Raw genomic sequence first — 18,830 nt, 5'->3', positions numbered from 1 at the left:
AGTCCCAGGACAGAGTTTGGGAAATCCTATTTCTCCTCTGGGACACCAATCCGTTCCATGTATTTGAACTATTCCAGGGCTGGCAAACCTGGTTCAACTTGTCAACTATTTATCAAGCCCTTGACTACCTGAGTCAGGTGAGCTAGTTCAGTGCTTCTAAATCCTGGTCCTGGTGACCCAAATGGGTGCACATTTTTGGTTTTGCCCTAGCACTCGCACACCTGATTCAAGTCAAAGGCTTGTTGAGGAGTTGATTAGTTGAGTCTAGTGTGTGAGTGCTAGGGAAAAACTCAAATGTGCACCCCTTTGGGTCCACAGGACCAGGATTGACAAACACTGAGTTATTTCAGGGCTACAACAAAATTGTTAGGTTTCTGGAGGGGTTTAAAAACCACTGGGTTAGAGCATGGTGCTGGCAACATCAGGGTCGTAGTTTCAATTCCCACGTGGACCACATACTGAACACACATGTCACTGTCAATGCTGACGTTTCTGTAAGTCTCTTTGGATAAAAGCGTCGGTCACACTTTATTTGGATAGTCCGTCTGTAGATGCTCTCATACATGGTCATACTATCAACAAACTATCTGTTGATAAGCGACTGCTGGCTAATGTTACGGTTAGGTTTGGAATAAGGGTTAGGGTAGGGTTGATTTTAGGGTTAGGATAAAGATTAAGGTTAGGGTTAGTAGACAGTTAGTTGAAATGTTAATGACTAGTCTGTAGAGCATCTACAGATGGACTATCCAATTAAAGGGACACCGTGCTGCTAAAAGACGATTATTAGTCATACCGACAAATATAGTAAGTATGTAACAGTGACCTATGAGGAATACACGTCTGATATCTGTGCGTTTTGATTTGACATATGAGAGAACTCCGGTTGTACTTCAACGGGTTTGTGAGTAGGTTAATCGCAACGCATTGCCATTGTTTGATCTTATGACCTTCTCCAGTGCTCCTGGAATCCACCCACCCCTTCCGTGAAGAGTGGGTAGGGCACTTTGGTTAATGTCACTGCCTGAATGTTCTCCCAACGCAAAGACCTTTAGCGTAACAGTAATTAGCTGTTAAATGTTATTTGGCACGTGTGGAATAGTACTGGGATTCAAAAATGACTTTACCTGTAACACTTTGTTTGGAGGTGAGGGAAAATGGTGATTCATTTCAAAGTCATTTCAACATTGCCTGATAGTTAACCTGTGACATTCAAGCTCAAAAGTGATTTAACAGAGTTAAATCTACAATAGTATCACAACAGTGGGTTGGGCATGGTATAATTTGAAATGTGTTTAAAGTAACCTTTTAGCTTTCATCAACTATTCATGGAACATTGCAAACACAAGCTAAAATCTCAGTTTAAACCACATTGTTGCAATGTGTGTAGGCCTATAGGCACGGAAAGAGTCTGTGGAGTTGTTGACATTATAGAAGTTCTGTGTGCATTTTTTTGTGCCTCACTGTACGTTTTAGGAAGAAAATATACATTGGCCCAACACAGTGAATGCAACTGTTAAGCATGTAGCCTAGCTTCTGTTAACACTTTTCACAGTACACCCAATTCTGCATACCTAAAGTTCACCTCTATAATTTACATAGCTCGTCTAGATAATCACCACCTCTTGAGAAAAAAGTCCTTAACACACTTCCATGGTTGGTCAATGACAATTATTAACATATGTGTAATTCTGTCTGTTTGTCTTCTACCTGTTAGGTCTCTGGATGCTTCAGCTGTTAAGAGTACAGCTTTTGAAGACTCTGAGGACGCTGATTCAGAAATTCAGCAGATAGTGGCTCATCTGGAGTCAGACAGCGAGATGAGGTCATACAGTTCCACTCTCACTATAAGACCCTCTCCCACCCACAAGGGCATGGACAAATCAAAACAGGGCTTCCGCAAAGTCTCCCGGGTCACAGACAATGAAACCACAGACCACACTGAAGACAGTGTGGACTACAGTGAAAGCACTATCAATGAACCGAATAGAACTGAAAGTGACCTAGGTCCAGTCGCACCAGAATACAAATGGAGGAACCTGTACGAGGGGGTGCAAACTACTTTCGAACCCACAGGGGAGTCCTGGCGCTCTGACTCTCAGTCAGATGAGTCAAGAGTGTCCACATACGATGGACACTACTCCTCCCTCTCCCCCTCCCTCTCTGTGTACACACGACAACTCACCTCTCACGGGCCGCCATTCCAAGAACCTGGCTTGTCCTCCCTCTCCTCAGGGACACCCCGTTCCCCCGGCAACGACCGCTGGTTGAGTGACAGAAGCGAAGTTCAGTTGACCCGGGAGAGTAAGGAGCCAGAGGCAGGAACAGGCAGGGGGAGTTGGAAGGAGTGGGAGGAGGAGCTAGCCACTGCACCTGCAGGACGGAGAGAGAGAGAGGTAGAGCAAGAGGGGAAGGAGGGAGAGTCCATGGCAAGGAAGATAAAGTCAGGCTGTGACTTGAAATCACTCCCAGTCTCAAACTTCTCCTCGGCGGGTCAGACCATTGACAACGTGGACTACAGCAGAGGCAGCAGTGACTCCTACTCCAGACAGTACAAGGCCACACGCGTGGATCTGCTCCCTTCCCCCTCCTCCTCGGACCCTTCCCCCTCTTCCTCTCCCATGACCCCTGACCCGGGCTCCCCCTATCACTGCAACATGGAGAGCTTAGTGGACACCCTGAAGAGCATGAACCCTAACCTTCCCCAGAGGCAGAGGAGGCTGTGTGGGACCACCACCACCTCCATCATCTCCTCCCTGCCCTCCATTGAGGAGGACACCCCCAGCTACAGCTCCAGCCCCACCAATACCAAATCTCCCCAGGTGCCCCATGGGTCTCTGCTGGAGGGCCCCAACAGCCGCTACAACCTGCCCGCAGACCTTGGCCGCAACTGGGGTGCCCCCAAGGAGACGCGTTCCCCTCTGGAGTTGATGAAGCTCCAACAGCAGCAGCAACAGGAGCAGCAGGCTGGAGACCACCATTGGAACCGTGGAGACCTCATCCTCCCACTCCGAGCCTCGGCTCTTCGCAGCATCGTCATGAGGAAGAGCTCCTTGGGCAGTGACTCTTCCCCAGAGCACTCGCCGTCCCCCCTGCCAAACGGAGGGAGCAGCAACCAGTCTCCAAACCCCTCGCGCCTGGACAGGTCCCTCCTCTACTCCAGCTATCGTTCAGCATCGATTGATCAACCACAGGAGAACGGCAAGGCCCATAGCCCAGGCCAGCGGCCCTCTCTGTTCCATACGGGCTCCCTACCGGACATAGGGCCTAACCAGGATCACATGAGCTCAGGGCCTGGTATGGGCATGGCTGGTGGGTCTGGGAGTGGACTTGGATTCGAATCTGGAGTTGGAACTGGAACAGGAACTGACCCATCCACCCACTTCCGCTACGAATGTTTCTCCTCCCGGATGTCTGACTCCTTAACTGGAAACAACACAGACACCAACTCTCGAATGAGCAGGCCCCCTCCCCTACCTAGCTTCACCTCTACCCGAGAAGGCCTTCTCAGTCCCACAAGCTCATCTCTGGACATCCACAGGTCTTTTGCCAATGCTAATGAGTCCACATTAAATCTCAGCCCGGGGCTGGGTGGTATGGGCTCCAATGACAACATGGGCTCTGTGGGCTATATTGGTCTGGGTCTGCAGAGGAACTTCAGTAACGAAGGCCTGAACTCACCACTGTTCAACATGGGGTCCCCCCATGGAGGGTCCCCCCATGGAGGATCTCACTTCAGTCCAGAGGCTGAGAAGAACCTGGTGCCCAAGTACAGGGCTTTCCCTGACGCCTATGTGAGTACTGACTTCGGGTTTCTTTTTAGCATTGATTTAGATGGAAGGTTTGAGAAGGGAGAATATTTCAGTAAGAGATTGCGTGAATACTCGGATCATGGAGATGGTAAAAGGGGTGTGATGTAAGTCATGGAAAAGACTAATGGGGCAGGGTCTAGAGTAAGGGAAATGGAGGTATTTACTGGGACTGCAATTAGATTGTATTTGCCTGGGACATTTCAGCATTGGCTTCATTAATTTTTTTAATAATGCTGAGCAAGAGATTGTGGGAACCCAGTGTGAGAGGAAAAGAATACAGAAGGAGGGAAATGGAATTCAGCCTAAGTATGCAGGATGTAAATGTTTTACACGCCTACTAAGCATTTGAGCATTAGTTTATATAGAAGTTCTGAAATACAGATGAGTTTAGATTTTTTTTAACCTTTCACTGAATGAGTTCCACCACAGTGATGCCGATGCCCTTGCTGAATGAAAGGGTGTGTGAGAGAGCAGTGAAATGAGTCTAGGGTGACGATCCATGGCCATATACAAAATATATACAAAAAAATACCAAAAAAATGTATGAAATGTATGCATTCACTACTGTAAGTCGCTCTGGATAAGAGCGTCTGCTAAATGACTAAAATGTAAATATACATTACATCAGTCTACAGTATGTACAATATTTGTGCTCCCCTCTCATGTAACTAGCTCTTCCCATCTGCATTCTCTCTTGTCATGATACACATTTTCAGGTCTCTAATAAGTACAGTAGTACACAAGAATACAGGTGACACTAAAAGAGGGAGGTGACTTAAAGAAATAAAGAAGTAACTCCTTGTGTGGCTAGGGTTGCTGTGGTTACAAGGTGAGAGGGTTAAGCCAATGTTTTGCAGTGTGCCTCTGATGATAATAGTTTTCAGGACGGGTCCTGATCAGCAAGTTATTTCATGCCGACACACACATTCACGCAGACATGAATGCACATGCATGTGTGAGCGCACACACAATCATTCACTCTATGTGCCTCAAGGCTTGGATCACATGCGAAACTCATTCAACACAATCTCACACTCAAAAAAGTATTTCAGCAGATTTTGTGCGTTTTTGTGCGTTTCTGTGAAGCTTAATTCGTGTGAAAAGACAAATTTTTTTGCGATTTAATTTACAGGTAAATACATTTTTGTGAGGGCACATTTTGGGAACAATCTTTTGAAAGTTATTGCATGATGGGCAATTTTGTTTTACACTGCCTTATTTTATGTCCCACATTTATTTATATAAAAAAACAAACGTTTTAACAAACCAATATTGTTATTCAACCAGGTTATCACCCCAAATAATTATAATATAATAGTAGCCTTACACAGTTTTTTACATTTATTAACGCAAATACTATTTTCTATGCTTGTTTTCGCTTAATACTTTGGGATACTGGTGCACTTGTAGTCAGAAAGACCTTTTTCTCCCTTCTTGATAATGTATTTCATATTTCAGGGAGCCTACGTTACACAATTTTACACACACACACACACACACACACACACACACACACACACACACACTTTGTTTGTACTCATGTTATAGCCAACACTTGTCTTGGCTGGGCCAATTGTGCGCCGCCCTATGGGACTCCCAATCACAGCCAGATGTGATGCAGCCCGTATTTGAACCAGGGACTGCAGTGACGCCTCTTGCACTGAGATGCAGTGCCTTAGACTGCTGCGCCACTCAGGCGGGAATATGGGTGATATTGGTGATCCACTCAGGCATATGGGTGATCCACACCCATATGATGTGGATCATTGTCAGGTTATTAGATGTACAAGCTTCAGTAACAGAAGAACACCATGTTTGTAATAACAATTTAAACAGGTAGTTTGCCAATGTGTAGAACGTGTTTGTTTTGAGTCCACACTGGTAAGTTAACTTATGTAAATGTCTAGTCAGAGGATTTTCTTCTGAATAACTTGTCAGGGCATAGCACTTTCCATTCATCTTCAGGCAACTTTGATGTAAGGCTTGATCACACCTGTAGTAAGTATGTCTATCCATCACGCCCATTGTTGCTTATCCATTGTTCACTAGATATATCAATGTAATTACACCCAACACAATGATGAATAACAGAACGCTTCCCACTACTCGATCACATAACTAGATCTGAGCTGGACGTGATCCCAACGCTGTCACCAATGTAGCGTAAGAAAGTGAAAGCTGCAACAGGAACTCTAACCAGGGCTCATATGTGGCAGGGGAATTTAAACCGAACATATCTTTTTTTGTAGGTTTTCTGTTTCCCCACATTAATCAATTAATTAATGTCCCATCATGAAAATGTTTCCCCATTCCCCAATCAAATACCTTCATTGATTGATACCACACAAAAAACATAAATATATTTTTTTTACTGCAATCTGTCAACCGACATAGCACCAGTATCCCAAAGTATTAAACGAAAACAGGCATGAAAACAGCATTGGGAACCATAAAAATAATGTAAGACTACTATTATATTATAACTTGGTTGATTAACAATATTGGGTTGTTAATTCATTTATATTTTGGGGGGTATTGTTTTGTATATAAAGTTGGAAGTTTACATACACCTTGGCCAAATACATTTAAACATTTTTCACAATTCCTGACATTTAATCCTAGTAAAGATTCCCTGTCTTAGGTCAGTTAGAATCACCGCTTTATTTTAAGAATGTGAAATATCAGAATAATAGTAGAGAGAATGATTAATTTCAACTTTTATTTCTTTCATCACATTCCCAGTGGGTCAGTAGTTTACACACACTCAATTAGTATTTGGTAGCATTGCCTTTACATTGTTTAACTTGGGTCAAATGTTTTGGGTAGCCTTCCACAAGCTTCCTGTCACGTCCTGACCAGCAGAGGGCGTATTGCTTAGTCTTGTTCAGGATGTGGCAGGTGGTTTGTGTTTGTTAAATGTTGTGTTGGTGATTGGGACTTCCAATTGAAGGCAGGTGTGTATAGTTGCCTTTGATTGGAAGTCCTATATAGGTGTGTGTGTGTTTTTCTTTGGGGTTGTGGGGAATTGATTTTGCACTGCGTTTTGTATAGCCTGCAAGACTGTCCATGTCGTGAGTACTGTCTAGTGTTGTTTTTCAAGTGGATGCCTTACATGTTTTGTCAGTAATAAACATGAGTGTCCACAATCCCGCTGCGCCTTGGTCCTTCTCTCTCCCGAAGAGTACGACATTTTCTGTGACAGAATTCCCCACCAAACCAGGACCAAGCAGCGGAAGAAGTCTGGCGAGGACTGGGGAACACGACGGGTAAGGGAGACCGAGAGGCACCGCCAAGATTTTTTTAGGGGGGGGCACAAGGGCTGTTTGACGGGGCAAGACTGGAGGCCAGTCAACAGTCACCAGAGCTGCCCGCCAGTCAACAGTCACCAGAGCTGCCCGCCAGTCAACAGTCACCAGAGCTGCCCGCCAGTCAACAGTCGCCAGAGCTGCCCACCAGTCAACAGTCGCCAGAGCTGCCCGCCAGTCAACAGTCACCAGAGCTGCCCGCCAGTCAACAGTCACCAGAGCTGCCCGCCAGTCAACAGTCACCAGAGCTGCCCGCCAGTCAGCAGTCGCCAGAGCTGCCCGCCAGTCGTAAGTCGCCAGAGCTGCCCGCCAGTCGTAAGTCGCCAGAGCTGCCCGCCAGTCGTAAGTCGCCAGAGCTGCCCGCCAGTCGTAAGTCGCCAGAGCTGCCCGCCAGTCAAGTCGCCAGAGCTGCCCGCCAGTCAAGAGTCGCCAGAGCTGCCCGCCAGTCAAGAGTCGCCAGAGCTGCCCGCCAGTCGTAAGTCGCCAGAGCTTCCCGCCAGTCGTAAGTCGCCAGAGCTGCCCGCCAGTCGTACGTCGCCAAAGCTGCCCGCCAGTCGTACGTCGCCAAAGCTGCCCGCCAGTCGTACGTCACCCGACTGCCCGGAACTGCCAGAGTGGCCCGACTGCCCGGAACTGCCAGAGTGGCCCGACTGCCCGGAACTGCCAGAGTGGCCCGACTGCCCGGAACTGCCAGAGTGGCCCGACTGCCCGGACCTGCCAGAGTGGCCCGACTGCCCGGAACTGCCAGAGTGGCCCGACTGCCCGGAACTGCCAGAGTGGCCCGACTGCCCGGAACTGCCAGAGTGGCCCGACTGCCCGGAACTGCCAGAGTGGCCCGACTGCCCGGGGCTGCCAGAGTGGCCCGACTGCCCGGAACTGCCAGAGTGGCCCGACTGCCCGGAACTGCCAGAGTGGCCCGACTGCCCGGAACTGCCAGAGTGGCCCGACTGCCCGGAACTGCCAGAGTGGCCCGACTGCCCGGAACTGCCAGAGTGGCCCGACTGCCCGGGGCTGCCAGAGTGCCCTGCCTGTCAGGAGCTGCCAGAGTGGCCCGTCAGTCAGGATCAGCCCGAGTGGCCCTCCTGTCCTCCGGCCCAGCCCGAGTGGCCCTCCTGTCCTCCGGCCCAGCCCGAGTGGCCCTCATGTCCTCCGGCCCAGCCGGAGTGGCCCTCCGGTCCTCCCGGCCCAGCCCGAGTGGCACTCCGGTCCTCCGGCCCAGCCCGAGTGGCCCTCCGGTCCTCCGGCCCAGCCCGAGTGGTCCGTCTGCCAGGGTCAGCCCGAGTGGCACGTCTGCCCGGCGCAGCTAGCGGCGCCACCGAAGTGGGCGACGCCAAGGGTGGAACGAAGTCCATGTCCTGCACCTGAGCCACCTCCAGGATAGGTGGGTTGGGGAGGGAGGGTGTAGCACAGTGCCGTCAGTGACGTCAGCCACCCTCCCTTCCCTCCCTTATTGTTTAGGGGTTATTGTTTGTTGGTTTTGTTGGGGTATTGGGGATTTTCTTGTGTTTTTCTTTTTTTAGGTGCATCCCGGGGTCTGCACCTTGAGGGGGGGGGGTACTTTCACGTCCTGACCAGCAGAGGGCGTATTGCTTAGTCTTGGTCAGGATGTGGCAGGTGGTTTGTGTTTGTTAAATGTTGTGTTGGTGATTGGGACTTCCAATTGAAGGCAGGTGTGTATAGTTGCCTTTGATTGGAAGTCCTATATAGGTGTGTGTGTTTTTCATTGGGGTTGTGGGGAATTGATTTTGCACTGCGTTTTGTATAGCCTGCAAGACTGTCCATGTCGTGAGTACTGTCTAGTGTTGTTGTTCAAGTGGATGCCTTACATGTTTTGTCAGTAATAAACATGAGTGTCCACAATCCCGCTGCGCCTTGGTCCTTCTCTCTCCCATGCGACATATTCGCCGAAGAGTACGACATTTTCTGTGACACTTCCCAAGATAAGTTGGGTGAATTTTGGCCCATTCCTCCTGACAGAGCTGGTGTAACTGAGTCAGGTTTTTTAGGCTTCCTTGCTCGCACAAGCCTTTTTAGTTCTGCCCACAAATGTTCTATAGGATTGAGGTCAGGGCTTTGTGATGGCCACTCCAATACCTTGACTTTGTTGTCCTTAAGCCATTTTGCCACAATTTTGGAAGTATGCTTGGGGTCATTGTCCTTTTGGAAGACCCATTTGCGACAAAGCTTTAACTTCCTGACTGTTTTCTTAAGATGTTGCTTCAATATATCCACATAATTTTCCTCCCTCATGATGCTATCTATTTTGTGAAGTGCATCAGTCCCTCCTGCAGCAAAGCTCCCTCACAACACGTGCTTCACGATTGGGATGTGATCGTTGGCTTGCAAGCTTCCCCCTTTTTCCTCCAATCATAACAATGGTCATTATGGCCAAACAGGTCTATTTTTGTTTCAACAGACCAGAGGACATTTCTCCAAAAAGTACGATCTTTGTCCCGATGTGCAGTTTCAAATCGTAGTCTGGCTTTTTCATAGCGGTTTTGGAGCAGTGGCTACTTCCTTGCTAAGCGGCCTTTCAGGTTATGTTGATATAGGACTCGTTTTACTGTGGATATAGACACTTTTGTACCTGTTCCCTCCAGCATCTTCACACGGTCCTTTGCTGTTGTTCTGGGATTGATTTTCAATTTTAGCACCAAAGTACGTTCATCTCTAGGAGACAGAATGCGTCTCCTTCCTGAGCGGTATGACGGCTGCATGGTCCCATGGTGTTTATACTTGCGTACTATTGTTTGTACAGATGAACGTGGTACCTTTAGGCGTTTGGAAATTGCTCACAAGGATGAACCAGACTTGTGGAGGTCTACAGGTCTTGGCTGATTTCTTTTGATTTTCCCATGATGTCAAGCAAAGAGGCACTGAGTTTAAAGGTAGGCCTTGAAATACATCCACAGGTACACCTCCAATTGCCTCAAATGATGTCAATTAGCCTATCAGAAGCTTCTAAAACCATGAGATCATTTTCTGGAATTTTCCAAGCTGTTTAAAGGCACAGTCAACTTAGTGTATGTAAACTTCTGACCCACTGGAATTGTGATACAGTGAATTATAAGTGAAATAATCTGTCGTCGTAGGAACTGGACCAAGGCGATCAATGAAACTCACACAAAAAACAATAAAGAATGAACGAAACGTGAAGTGGAGTGCTCCCAGGCAACTACACAAAAACAAGATCCCACAAAACACAGTGGGGAAATGGCTGCCTAAATATGATCCCCAATCAGAGACAACGATAAACAGCTGCCTCTGATTGGGAACCATACCAGGCCAACATATAAATAAACACACTAGATCACCCACCCTAGTCACACCCCGATCTAACCAAAATAGAGACTAAAAAGGCTCTCTATGGTCAGGGCGTGACATAATCTGTCTGTAAACAATTGTTGGAAAAATTACTTGTGTCATGCACAAAGTCGATGTTTTAATCGACTTGCCAAAACTATAGTTTGTTAACACGAAATTTGTGGAGTGGTTGAAAAACGAGTTTTAATGACTCCAACCTAAATGTATGTAAACTTCCGACTTCAACTGTGTATATATTTTTTAAAACTTTTACCCCTTTTTCTCCCCAATTTCGTGGTGTCCAATTGATAGTTAAAGTCTTGTCTCATCGCTTCAACTCCCGTACAGACTCAGCAGAGGCAAAGGTCGAGAACCATGCGTCCCCCGAAACACAACCCAACCAAGCCGCACTGCTTCTCGACACAATGCCCACTTAACCCGGAAGCCAGCAACACCAATGTGTTGGACGAAACACCGTGCACCTGGCATCCGTGTCAGCGTGCACTGCACCCTGCTCGCCACAGGAGTTGCTAGTGCGCGATGGGACAAGGATATCCCTGCCGGCCAAACCCTCCCCTAACGCTGGCGATGCTGGGCCAATTGTGCACCGCCCCATGGGTCTCCCGGTCGCGGCCGGCTGCGACAGAGCCTGGACTCGAACCCAGAATCTCTAGTGGCACAGCTACGTAGCACTGCGATGCAGTGCCTTAGATCACTGCGCCACTCGGGAGGCCCACATTTGTTTTTTTTACATAAATAAATGTGGGACACAAAAAAAGACAGTGTAGGACATCTTTGCCCAAAATGCATTGCTCCAATAACTTTCAAAAGATTGTTCCAAAGTTTTCCCCCCCCAAAAATCTATTTTCCTATGAATGAAGTCGCACAACGAATGAAGTAGCACAAAAATGTGTGTATTTTCACACAAATTAAACCACACAAAAATGTAAGAAATCTGCTGAAATACTTTTTGTACATATTTGCACAAATTGAGTGTGATATTGTGTTATATAAAACTCCACTAGAGTTCTTCCAGTTTTTCAGCCTCTTCCATAGAACTGTGAAACTGGCACATAAATGGTTTCACAATCAGACATTATGGCTTATTTTTACAGTTTACATATACCGTTTATGCCACATAAATGTCACACCACAAGATGCATCCTCGATTGGAAATACATTTACATTTTAGTCGTTTAGGATTTTTCCTCAATAAAGTAGCTATCAGCATATTCACAGCTAGTAAGTGAGAAAAAAGTCAAGTGCGAGTATTAGTTCACGAAAAGGGGGTGGTTTTCTGTGGGACTATTTAAGATACTTTTTGAAGAGTTAGGGTTTCAGATGATTTCGGAAGATACAGATGCCATACAGTATACATTCGAGCTTTATCCGACTGCATTCTACTGAGATGTTGGTGCTTGTCCTATGCAAACTGTAGGGTGTTGTGCAGAGTTGGCACATTGCATGTGTGCCTTCTTTATTTTCCGGTCCAGATATCTAGTTGCCTTGCCTCCTGTCAGGGCCACAGGTAAAGCTCATGTTGCTTTGTGTCACTGAGACTATTATTGACCCTGTTGAGCCATGTGATTAGGCTCCTCAATGGAACTGGCTGTCTGACCTCAAATGTGTAGGCCGAAACCTAATATAAATCAGAATATGAGATCCACAACCGAAAATGAGATCCACATGGGTGAGAATTTTTATTTTATTTATTGTATTTAACCAGGCAGGTCAATTAAGAGCAAATTACTATTTACAATGGTGACCTGGCTCAAGTTTTTTGAGCAAATCTCCCATTGACATCAATACAGGATTTATGTAAGCGTTTCTGTGCATGCATAGCCTAGATCTCAGGTAAGGATTCAGACAGAAGTCACAAGAGCAGTTCAGTTACCTATAATGTTAGTGGCTCTCTGACCCAAATGCTATGTCACTAGGGCAGGTAAAGTAAGTGGCTTGTTATCAAGTGGGTGTTGCCAGGCGAGTGTTTGGGGAAATTTTGTTTCACCACCCACTGTTGGCTTTTACAGCCTCATCCTGCTTTCCCTCTGCCAACAGAGAGGAGAATTGAGGGAGAGATGGAGAGAGACAGAGATGGACATGGAAATGGAGAATGAGAGTAAGAGAGACAGAGGGATGGAGAGATTAAGAAAAGAGAAGAGGGATAGGGATGGGAGAGTGTACGAGAGAGAGTCCAACACGCAAAGACAGACCTATCAAAACACAATGGTTGGAGTTTCTGGGGAATTTTAATGCTCAGGGGCAGGGTTTTAGAAGTTGGGGGGTGGGGGGATTTTTTGGGGCATCTAGAACAAAAAGTAAGCAAAAATGCCCACAGTTTAAGTGATTAATAAGACCGAACTAGATCAAAGGTAATTCAATAATAAATATTGTGTTGCACCTATAACCAGTAGCCTAACAAATGAACAACTCGTGAAACAAGTCTTTATTAAGACATCTTCTATGCCTGCACGCCAGACCCCCACCAGTCTAGTCAATAACTCAACTCTCTCCCAACACAATTTCCTTCCCAGTTCTCACCTTAAATTTTTGTAATTCCCAGGGGAAAGGTTTGGAAAGAACAACCAAACACATCAAACTAAACATATACACTGCTCAAAAAAATAAAGGGAACACTTAAACAACACAATGTAACTCCAAGTCAATCACACTTCTGTGAAACCAAACTGTCCACTTAGGAAGCAACACTGATTGACAATACATTTCACATGCTGTTGTGCAAATGGAATAGACAACATGTGGAAATTATAGGAAATTAGCAAGACACCCCCAATAAAGGAGTGGTTCTGCAGGCGGGGACCACAGACCACTTCTCAGTTCCTATGCTTCCTGGCTGATGTTTTGGTCACTTTTGAATGCTGGCGGTGCTTTCACTCTAGTGGTAGCATGAGACGGAGTCTACAACCCACACAAGTGGCTCAGGTAGTGCAGCTCATCCAGGATGGCATATCAATGCGAGCTGTGGCAAGAAGGTTTGCTGTGTCTGTCAGCGTAGTGTCCAGAGCATGGAGGCGCTACCAGGAGACAGGCCAGTACATCAGGAGACGTGGAGGAGGCCGTAGGAGGGCAACAACCCAGCAGCAGGACCGCTACCTCCGCCTTTGTGCAAGGAGGAGCAGGAGAAGCACTGCCAGAGCCCTGCAAAATGACTTCCAGCAGGCCACAAATGTGCATGTGTCTGCTCAAATGGTCAGAAACAGACTCCATGAGGGTGGTATGAGGGCCCGACGTCCACAGGTGGGGGTTGTGCTTACAGCCCAACATCGTGCAGAACGTTTGGCATTTGCCAGAGAACACCAAGATTGGCAAATTCGCCACTGGCACCCCCCTGTGCTCTTCACAGATGAAAGCAGGTTCACACTGAGCACGTGACAGACGTGACAGAGTCTGGAGACGCCGTGGAGAACGTTCTGCTGCCTGCAACATCCTCCAGCATTTGGCGGTGGGTCAGTCATGGTGTGGGGTGGCATTTCTTTGGGGGGCCGCACAGCCCTCCATGTGCTCGCCAGAGGTAGCCTGACTGCCATTAGGTACCGAGATGAGATCCTCAGACCCCTTGTGAGACCATATGCTGGTGCGGTTGGCCCTGGGTTCCTCCTAATGCAAGACAATGCTAGACCTCATGTGGCTGGAGTGTGTCAGCAGTTCCTGCAAGAGGAAGGCATTGATGCTATGGACTGGCCCGCCCGTTCCCCAGACCTGAATCCAATTGAGCACATCTGGGACATCATGTCTTGCTCCATCCACCAACGCCACGTTGCACCACAGACTGTCCAGGAGTTGGTGGATGCTTTAGTCCAGGTCTGGGAGGAGATCCCTCAGGAGACCATCCGCCACCTCATCAGGAGCATGCCCAGGCGTTGTAGGGAGGTCATACAGGCACGTGGAGGCCACACACACTACTGAGCCTCATTTTGACTTGTTTTAAGGACATTACATCAAAGTTGGATCAGCCTGTAGTGTGGTTTTCCACTTTAATTTTGAGTGTGACTCCAAATCCAGACCTCCATGGGTTGATAAATTGGATTTCCATTGATTATTTTTGTGTGATTTTGTTGTCAGCACATTCAACTATGTAAAGAAAAAAGTATTTAATAAGATTATTTCTTTCATTCAGATCTAGGATGTGTTGTTTAAGTGTTCCCTTTATTTTTTTGAGCAGTATACATTAACACACACAAACAGCACATCCTCCTTATAATTACTCTCATAGGCCTAATAGTATTGTAGAGCTCTTTTTACATGCACACTACAGTATATAGCTGGGTCACCCTGTCCTGTCCCTAGGGGTCCACCACCCTGCAGCACAACAACACACCCCACTCAGCTGGATCTTAGTAAAACATTCACTTATTGGTTTTGGTTGTGTTAGGCCAAGGCCAGAGTGACAACCCACAGGACGGCAGACCACCAGGGCCAGGACTGAGCAGCCAAGCAGCTGCCTAAATAGGTATCTCCCCTGACGTGGGCATGTTTTCAATACAGACTCCTTTAGTCATACTGTACTCCATACAAGGCATTCAATCCTTATGAAAGTTTCCCAGTATAACCTTAGTCTTGTAATAAATCAAATCTAGTGATGCATAACTTGACATTGTGGGATGGTAACCAACCTTCCAATTAATGGCAATGCATTTCTTAGCCACTATAAATGCTTGGTTACACAGCTTCTTCAGATAAGTCTCCAGTATCAACATTTCCATGCAAACAAAAACAGAGAGAAGGGAGAATCTGTAGACATGCAGAGATTAAAGAACGTACTCTTTGCCAGAATTCAGCCAGCCTTCACAAGACCATAACAAATGCAAATACAGTATGTCCCCTTTTGTGTTTTACATCTCCAGCAGAGGAATGACATTTCTGAGTGCATGTTATTCAGTTTCACTGGCATATAGTTTCTTCTATGGATGGTCTTAAACTGCAGTAATTTATGACTGAGATGATATGAACATGACTGGGGATTCAAACATACAGTATTTTTATCCATTCATCATCATTAATAGCTTCTACCAGGTCTTCCTCACATTTTTGTTTGACATGTTTTGTGAAGTCGGGAAACGCCTCTATCAACCCTTGATACGTTTTGGTTTGTCAGACTGCCTTAATATAGCATCTGGCTTGTCCACTGTTTGCTGCACAGAGAGAAGAATTTGTATTATTTTCTACATGGTAGAATAATAGTGAAGACATCAAAACTATGAAATAACACATATGGAATCATGTAGTAACCAAAAAAGGGTGGCTACTTTGAAGAATCTAAAATATATTGTTTAACACTTTTTTGGTTACTACATGATTCCATATGTGTTATTTCATAGTTTTGATGTCTTCACTATTATTCTACAATGTAGAAAATAGTAAAAATAAAGAAAAACCCTGACATGAGTAGGTGTGTCCAAACTTTTGACTGGTACTGTATATATTTTAGCTTTACGGGTCGCCACTAGCCTAGTAATACAGATATCCTAATATCAGGGCTATGTGGGAAACTCTGGTAATTTAAACTATTTCTTAAGTTGTTTTTGCGCATTTGATATTACCTATAGGGCGCAAAATTGCTGGGACCATGGCTGTCAAGTGAGCTGCGTCACATACGCCTAAAATAACATTGCGGGACTACGGTTGTTTTGTTTTACCAGTTCTAGCGGTAGGGGGTGGGAGTCGGACAGAGGGCCAACGTTGCGGTATGAAAAGCTGCGGATGCGGGTGGGAGCGGGACGGGACGAAGAAATTGGTCCGTGCAGACCTCTACTGTGCACCATGACAGTGAAGTCTGTAACGTTAGAGCTGTTTATTACTGTGTCAGTGTGAAAAGTAGGAATTAGCTAGGGAAACTTGACAGATCAATAACGTTACATTGCCGTACTGACTAATAAAAACTCACATTGCACTGAAAAAACGTGAGAATATCAATCTTCAATCGTATGGCTGATGGTTTCATCGTTTGATTCAGGTCTAGTGTGATTGAGGCAAAAATAATAGCTAACATCAGCCAACTTTTGGACAGCTCTCTCTCTAACGGTACATCAACTGGCGAAAGCTAGCCAAGTTAATTTACTTCTGTTGAAATGGGACAAAACAAAGGTTACAAAACATTTCCATACTGCTATTAGATAGTAATAGCCACCTCATATCGCTATCTGACAGATAACTAAAGGCTAGAGCTGGGACCTTGTGAAGATGCTGGAGGAAACAGGTACAAAAGTATCTATATCCACAGTAAAACGAGTCCTATATCGACATAACCTGAAAGGCCGCTCAGCAAGGAAGATGCCACTGCTCCAAAACCGCCATAAAAAAGCCAGACTACGGTTTGAAACTGCAAACAGGGACAAAGATCGTACTTTTTGGAGAAATGTCCTCTGGTCTGATGGAACAAAAATAGAATTGTTTGGCCATAATGACCATCATTATGTTTGGAGGAAAAAGGGGGTGGCTTGCAAGCCGAAGAACACCGAAGAATCCGAAGAATTTTTACTAGGATTAAATGTCAGGAATTGTGAAAAACTGAGTTTAAATGTATTTGGCTAAGGTGGATGTAAACTTCCGACTTCAACTGTACATAACAGTTATACACCGAGTGTATAAAACATTAGGAACTCTTTCCATGGCAGACTGACCAGGTGAATCCAGGTTAAAGCAATGATCCCTTATTGATGTCACTTGTTAAATAGATTAAAGAAGGATCTTTAAGCCTCAAGACATTTGAGACATGGCTTGTGTATGTGTGCCATTCAGAGGATGAATGGGCAAGACCAACTTTTTAAGTGCCTTTGAACAAGGTGTAGTAGTAGTTGCCAGGCGCACCAGTTTGAGTGTGTCAAGAAATGCGAAGCTGCTGAGTTTTTCAAACTCAACAGTTTCCCGTTTGTATTAAGAATGGTCCACCACCCAAAGGACATCCAGCCAACTTGACACAACTGTGGGAAGCATTGGAGTCAACCAGGGGCGAAAATCTGATATCCACTTTGGAGGGGACAATTACATTAAATTTTCTCAAGAGCAATTCCTGAGGGGGACACCAAAAGTAGTGCTGTAACACATAGCCTACATTGTAATATGGTAAATGTATATTGAGGAACCAAAGAAATAAGGTGTTTGCCGTACTCCTAACTACCGGTACCCAAAACTACACAACTAATCACAACAGCAATACCATTGCCTTTAACAAATCTTAGTTCAGTCACCAGTTTAAGTTGAGAGTGGGGGTATCCATGGCATTTTCCAATTATGTTCCTATTTTACAAGTCAAAAAAATTGAGAACCTTTCATAATGTTGCCAAACAAAGACTCAACAAACTTACCTGAGACTCCCTGTCTCTGCCAGTCTGTCCCTGCATATCTGTCCCCAACTCTGCTGTCTGTGTGCCATCTGTTGCCTGCTCTGCCTAATGACATCATTGTGAAACATTTCCATTAGAATTTCATTTCTTTCTTATGAACATTTTATCAACTAGTCTTTGAGATATTAGGCTACTAGGGTTCTTACTATGGGTTTTGGTGTATTGAAAAATACTCTGATGTCCGTCTTTTATTTTTCTGCCATTTTTCTACCTGGCTGGCTGGCTACACACACAGTGTGTAGGTTATTTACAGTAGGAGATGGGCTTCTATCATCTTCAATCATTCTATTTGGGCTTCGATCTAAAAGGTAGCTAGCAAATGTGAAACGGATTAAAATGACAAGAGTTGACAGCTGTATGAGTTCACCATTTACACAACATATGCTGCAACCTTTTGTAATTTTAATAGTTTGTTTCATATTGGCTGGCTTCCAACAATAGCTGAATTTGCAAAGCTAGCGAGCACCAATTCAGTTTCAGTGGTGTTTGCTATAATCTTTGCTACCCGGGTTAAATAAAGGTTAAATAAAAGTTCCCTTGCGACAATTTAGCTTTTGCAACGAGACCATTAAATATATTTAAGAGAATGGTAGAAGAGAGTGTAGTTCTGTTCAGTTTGGACTTCAGTTTATCGCTAACCTTATCACAGGGACTTTGAAGCACTAACTTACATCATCTGCATGCTGATTCCATCTTTGACGACGCCACATAAATGGAATAGGTACTAGCTAGCTTAATAGTTAATATTTGCGCGCTAGCTCTGCATATTCAGCTAGTGTGTGTGTGCGCGCTTGACTGGATGAACCTCACGGCAGTTACGTGCAAACTAAGGAACTGGCAGTGGATCAAAGCATTGTGAGGCAAAGGGCGGGGGGGTCGCAATCTTTTGAAACTTAAAAACGCGCTATTAAGTGTCTATAATCAGCACAATTGCTTTCATTGCGTATTATTAACATTATTTAAATTACATAGTTATGTTTCAGTGATATATTGGGGGGGACAAATCATATTTTTCCCAGGATGGGGGGGTCGTGTCCCCCCCGCCCCCC

At 45.6% G+C, this 18,830-nt stretch overlaps 1 protein-coding gene across 1 annotated transcript in view; it reads left to right on the top strand.

Annotated features, from left to right (window-relative positions):
- Positions 1-18,830, top strand: part of LOC106570042 (uncharacterized) — a 92,826-nt gene that overhangs the window by 53,169 nt on the left and 20,827 nt on the right. The window contains exon 4 of the mRNA XM_014141968.2: positions 1,715-3,791. Within this exon, the coding sequence (XP_013997443.2) occupies positions 1,715-3,791 (2,077 nt within the window). The remainder of the gene's footprint in view (positions 1-1,714; positions 3,792-18,830) is intronic.

The sequence above is a fragment of the Salmo salar genome, chromosome ssa14, assembly GCF_905237065.1.
Source record: "Salmo salar chromosome ssa14, Ssal_v3.1, whole genome shotgun sequence".
In the NCBI taxonomy this organism is placed as follows: Eukaryota; Metazoa; Chordata; class Actinopteri; order Salmoniformes; family Salmonidae; genus Salmo; species Salmo salar.
This window is presented reverse-complemented; position numbering and strand designations above follow the sequence as displayed.